Source organism: Marmota marmota, unplaced genomic scaffold (genome assembly GCF_001458135.2).
Source record: "Marmota marmota marmota unplaced genomic scaffold, marMar, whole genome shotgun sequence".
NCBI lineage: Eukaryota > Metazoa > Chordata > Mammalia > Rodentia > Sciuridae > Marmota > Marmota marmota.
In genome coordinates this window covers 44612591-44617766 of record NW_026000082.1, presented here as the reverse complement: position 1 = coordinate 44617766, position 5176 = coordinate 44612591, and the positions used below count along the sequence as shown (strand labels likewise).

The 5176-nt window shown below is 51.1% G+C and overlaps 1 protein-coding gene across 2 annotated transcripts in view; it reads left to right on the top strand.

Annotated features, from left to right (window-relative positions):
- Positions 1-1505: 1505 nt before the first annotated feature.
- Pdpn (podoplanin) overlaps positions 1506-5176 on the top strand; it is a 27835-nt gene continuing 24164 nt past the window's right edge. The window contains exon 1 of one of the 2 annotated variants that reach the window (XM_048816296.1): positions 1506-1754. In XM_048816296.1, coding sequence (XP_048672253.1) covers positions 1688-1754 — 67 coding nt within the window. In that variant the 5' untranslated portion in view covers positions 1506-1687. The remainder of the gene's footprint in view (positions 1755-5176) is intronic. The other variant, XM_015485684.2, reaches the window with a different exon arrangement.

Genomic DNA, 5176 nt, shown 5'->3' with positions numbered 1-5176 from the left:
ACTCCCTTTGTCTTGGACCCTCTCCCCTTCTCCAGTGCCCCCAACAGGACCCTACTCCCTATTATCTCCCCCTCCTTCATCCTTTACCACAAAGTCATGGAACGAACCTTCTAGAATCTGGACACATCACTGGGAAAAGGGTTAGGGTCTGGGTTTCCTGGAACCAGAATCTAGCCCCAGGCATCGCTCCACAAATAGTATTCATGCGGGAGAAATAATAATAAAGAATCACCAAGGGGGCTCAGATCAGAAAGAGTATCTTTCCCCCTCCAGGTTTCTCCATGCTTCAGGGACTCAGTTCCTATCTTGTAGCCCCAGGATGAGACTCTCCTGCACCTGCAAGTGTGGCAACCAGCCCCCAGTGATTCACCCAGGGAAGGGCTACTAGAGGGCAGGGTTTTCCAACTGTTCCCCTGGTCATGTTCTCCCTGGGATACTGGTTTAAACTAGAAATTCCCCCAATGGTCTGACTTAATGAGCTTCGTTTGGAACCCAGAAATCTGAGCATTTAAAACAATCTCCCTGGTGTGATGCTTAGGACAAGATAAATTTAGAATGAGGGGGAATCAAAGATGAAGATCTGAAAACAACCCACTGTACCCCTGGTGTGGTGCTTGAGGAAGGGGGGGGGTGCTAATCTTCTGACTGTTTTGTTGAATGGAATTTTGAGGCAACTGGGTGCAGAGATCACCCCCCCAAATCCAATTCTTTAAAAAAAAAGAAAAAAAAATACCGACAATTGACAGTTCTTTTCTTGTTGCCCATACTCAGTGCTTGAGATCAAGGAAAGATTGCTTAAACCAATAAAGTGGAGATAAAGGGGCCAAAGTGTGGGATTAAAAGGATGAGCCCAAGCTGTTAGTAGACACAGGTGAGTGACCACCTGTCCAGGCCGGATCTGACTGCTCACCGGCCGGTCTGCAGCTACGGATTTGGGGGTGGTGGGGACAGTTGAAGCTCGCTCTTCTTCAAAATTGCCAAAGCCACCAAAATAAGCCATGCTCCCCTCCAGCCAGCTGAGCCTGCCCATCCTGGTTGGGTGGACAACGGTGCAATTTACCGGCATGAGCTGCCTCTCGCCCACCCAGATGACGGCCAATTTTTTTTTTTAAGCCATCAAATTCAATATTTACAAAAGAACAATTCCATGCTTGGTTCTAAAACTACTGACCACCCAAGGATCAGTTTACTTCTCGCTTCAGCCCATGACAAGAAAAATGTAGGCTTGTGCTTTCCTCTTAAAAACAGAATAACAAATAGAGCAATTTAAAAAAAAAATTAAAAAGCAAAACCGTTTATTGCACGCGGCGCCTTTCCCTCTGGTCCTTGAACAGAATAAAAAAGCCCATTTTGCCAGGGCTGGGTCCCCGCAGCTGCGGCCCTGTAACTTTAAACCTGGCCTGAGATCATCGTTTTGGCGCTAGCCAAACAGAGCCCGAGGGCGGTCCCAGTGCGCCCGGCCGGGACCACCTGACGCCCACCCGCTCCCCGCCCTCCTCGGGAAAGATAAACGCTGACTCGGCTCCCAAGTTGCCAGCTGCGAAGTTTGCGCCCGGTGCTGCCGCGGCCCGGGAACTCGGCCACCCCAGGCTCGCGCTCCTCCAGGCTGGGCCCAGGCTGCTCGCCTCTCCATCTGCCCAGCACGGACACCTCAGGCGGCCACAGAGAGGACGAGTCTGCGGGGAAGATGTGGAAGGCTCCCGTGCTGCTCTTGGTTTTGGGGAGCGCGTGGCTCTGGGTCCCGGCGCAGGGAGGTAAGCGCCAGCGATCGTGGCCGCCAGCAGTTGCTGGTGGGGGACCCGCGAGCGGAGACTTGCTGCAATGCTGGGCCCGGGGTCTGAGGTCGCCTGGGGGAGCGCGGGGGTGCGCTTGCACGCGAGCCGGCCCCGCATCGCGGAGGAGGAGAGGAGCCCACGAGCGGCTTAGCTGGGGACACGTCCCAAAGAAACAGCGGAGTGGGTGTGGCAGGAGGCGCCCTGGAATCCACAGGCGGCCAGAGTGGGGACAGAAGGGGCCGCCCAAAGGGTCAGCTCACAAGAGATAAGCTCACAGAAGATGGCAGCCAGGGGCTTCTGCATAGGTCAGAGCCCCTGGGCTTTCCCCAGGATCCCAATCAGGAGGGCTGGTCCTGGGAGAGTGTCCCCGCTGCGGTGGCCTAGGTCTCCCCTGTGTGCCCCACCTTCTTGGGGACAGACTGGAAGAGGCCTCACCTCTTAAGGGAAGGTACTGTGTGTTGGGTGCGGTGGGGGGTGGTGGTGGTGAATGGAAGACGGTTGTTCTGCTTTCTCTTTCTTCAGTGCTGGGACCCAGTCCAGGGCCTGGAGCAAGCTAAGCAAGTGCTCTGCCTCTGAGCTACACCCCAGCCCTGGAGCACTGTTACAAACCTTGAGGTTTAAGTGGGTTTGGGGCCATATATTGAACGGGCCCAAAATGTCAATGACAGAATTCCTGTCTGTGACTCCTTGGACTTTAAGTGGACTCAGTCTGATGGCCAGGCCACCATCCACACGTTCCCCTCTCCTGTGTCCTCTTCTTGCCCCTCCTTATCTCTTGCCCCCTTCTTCCTAGTGTGCTGTGTGCTGATCTCCATGAACACCTTTCAGTATTTTACTCCTTTTCTGGGATTTTTATCTGTGTCTGTTTCCCTGATGTAAGCTCCAGAGGACTCCGATGCATCTAGGTTTGCTCCCCAGGGTCAGGACAATGTCTGATAATAATAGTTGCTCACCAAATATTGGCTGAAGGAATTGTAAGCAAGCTATTGATCTTTGAGGCTGGAGGTTGCTGAAGGTTTTCCATATTGAAGATCTAGGTAGGCCTAGCCCCAGGAGAGTCTTTCTTGGAGAGGGTGTGGTCTCCAGGGTGCCCAGCCTGCATTTCTATAATTCCAGGGCAGACAAGAACCCCTAGACTTAGGGAAATTATACAGAGTGCTCTTGTGCCAGGGTGTCTGCTTCAAAGAGACTGAACCACTCTGTTTACAGGGGCCATGAGCTATTCATGGTTGTCCTATCTTTGGAACTTCTCTTTCCACTGGAATATATACAGTTCTTTATTTCGTTTCCATTTTGGCCAGACAATGTGCACATGACAACATTTTGTACTCAGCAGGTGAGGGAGGAACCTACCTGAGCCACACATCCTAGCCTCCCAGGAAACACAGGCCTAGGCTTCCTGGTCCTTTGTTTCCCCCAGGGCTAGGGTTAGTTGTAATCATGTCCAGCCAGTTCCTAAACATCAAAAGTACTCCTAGAAGGAGGTGTGCAATCTTTGAAAAAATAGCTAGAAAGTCCACTGATAAAGAATCAAGGCCAGCCCGGGGCTGGGATGCGGGGCTGGGATGCCATGGAGTCCGCTGTGGAGCACTTGCCTAATGTGTGTGGGGCCCTGGGTTCCATCCCCAGGACTGGAGGAAAAAAGAAAGAAAGAAGCCCCATTGGGGTGGGCAGCCTGGGGAGGGGCGGGGGTGGCTGTGTGTGGAAGCTGCACTGGGCAGGAGCTGAGGCCCAGCAGGGTTTTTGTCTGGGAATAATGAGTGAGGCGACTTGAATATGGATGACTAACTTCATTGAGCTGAGCTATTGTTGGGGAGCTGGGCTGGGGGCAATTATGGTGATGAATGTTATTATCCTTCTCTTAGGGTACTGGGCCCTACTGGGTTTCTCCCATCTAGTGCTATAATCTGGTTCAGTTTTATAATCTGGTCCCATGTGTCATCTCTTGGGGCGTTCGTGGATTCAAAAGAAGACGGTTGTCCACACATCTGGCGTTTTCCTCAATTGTCCGGCCCCACCCTCACTCTGAACTTTGGTCCAAAACATGTACTTTGGGGCCTGTCCGTTAGACAGTTTGTTTTGTGAAATTCTGCAAGCCATTGCTTGCTGCCAACCCATGTGCGCTTTTCCGGGACCAACTCACCCAGGATTAATCATGCAGCGAATGGATTTCCCTGTGATTTCCCCGAACTTCTTGCCAGTTTTGGAGGCCCTGAAATCTTTGTGAGCTGCTAAGGATTTGTTGCACTTGAGGTATTTAATAAAGGTCGGGTCTCTTTGAGACTTCGGGAGGAAGTCCTGTACATAACAGGGGAGTACAAGACTCTAATAGCATCTAATATAGAAAAGCACATGTTTAAAAAATGTGTCCAGACAGGAGAAGGCTAAGTACAGACATGGCCAAGAGGACTAACTCCTTCTCTCCACCGCTGTGAATGAGCAGCCTGAGAGTGACTGTCCTAGGGAATTATAAAGACCTCCAACCTTAAGGGAGGATGGCTGGATCAGCAGGAAGGGTATGGCCTGCCCTGCATTTCTATCCCCACCCCCCCACCCCACCCCCACCCCCGTCATGTGCTAGGAATGTCACCAACTACCTCATTTAATCCGTTACATCTCCTGTAAACTGTACATTACCTCAGAATATGCCAGAATTGGGGATTCAGAAATGGGTCTGATGCCAAACCTCAAACTCTTTTTACAACACTACTCTGCCATTACAAAAAAAAAAAAAAAAGTTGAACTTGAAACTAAAAATGAGCCTCACCTTAAGCCTCTTAAACATGAAAGCAAAAATTTTCTAAGGATATCATAACTGTACATTACATACCACGCTATCCCTTTATGAGTGGAATTCTTGAATTCATTCTGCACAGGGGTACATTGCTGGGTGCAGGATTTGAACTCTGCTGCTTTGGGGAGGAGACACTAGCCCAGAGCGTGCTTTGCAGTCTTCACGAAATCACAGACCTGCGCTCTGAATTCCACTGGCTTATCTGAATATTTGTCATATTTCTGGCTTTGGAGAGCCAGGCAGCCAGGTTACAACTTGTGAAAGTATTGCAGGGGAGTGCCGGGAGGGAGCGGGAACTCAAGGACACTGGGCTGCTCTTGTGAAGCTCACTTAGTGAGTCTGACAGAGGCCCCTTCCTCTCCACGGAAGCCTTGCCATTCCTGCTACCCCGGAGCCTCTCAAGGAAACCGACAGCATGAGCCTTTACTTGGAAGAGCATCAGATGGTTAGGGGTGCCGGGGTCCTTCTAAAGCCAAGTGTACGGTTACTGAGATTTGTCAGGATTCTGCTGGGTAGGCAGGAGATAAAGCTCCCCTTGACTAGAGTTTCGAACCCTTTCTCTATTGATGTCTTTTTTTTTTTTTTTTTTTTGCTGAGAATGGAACCC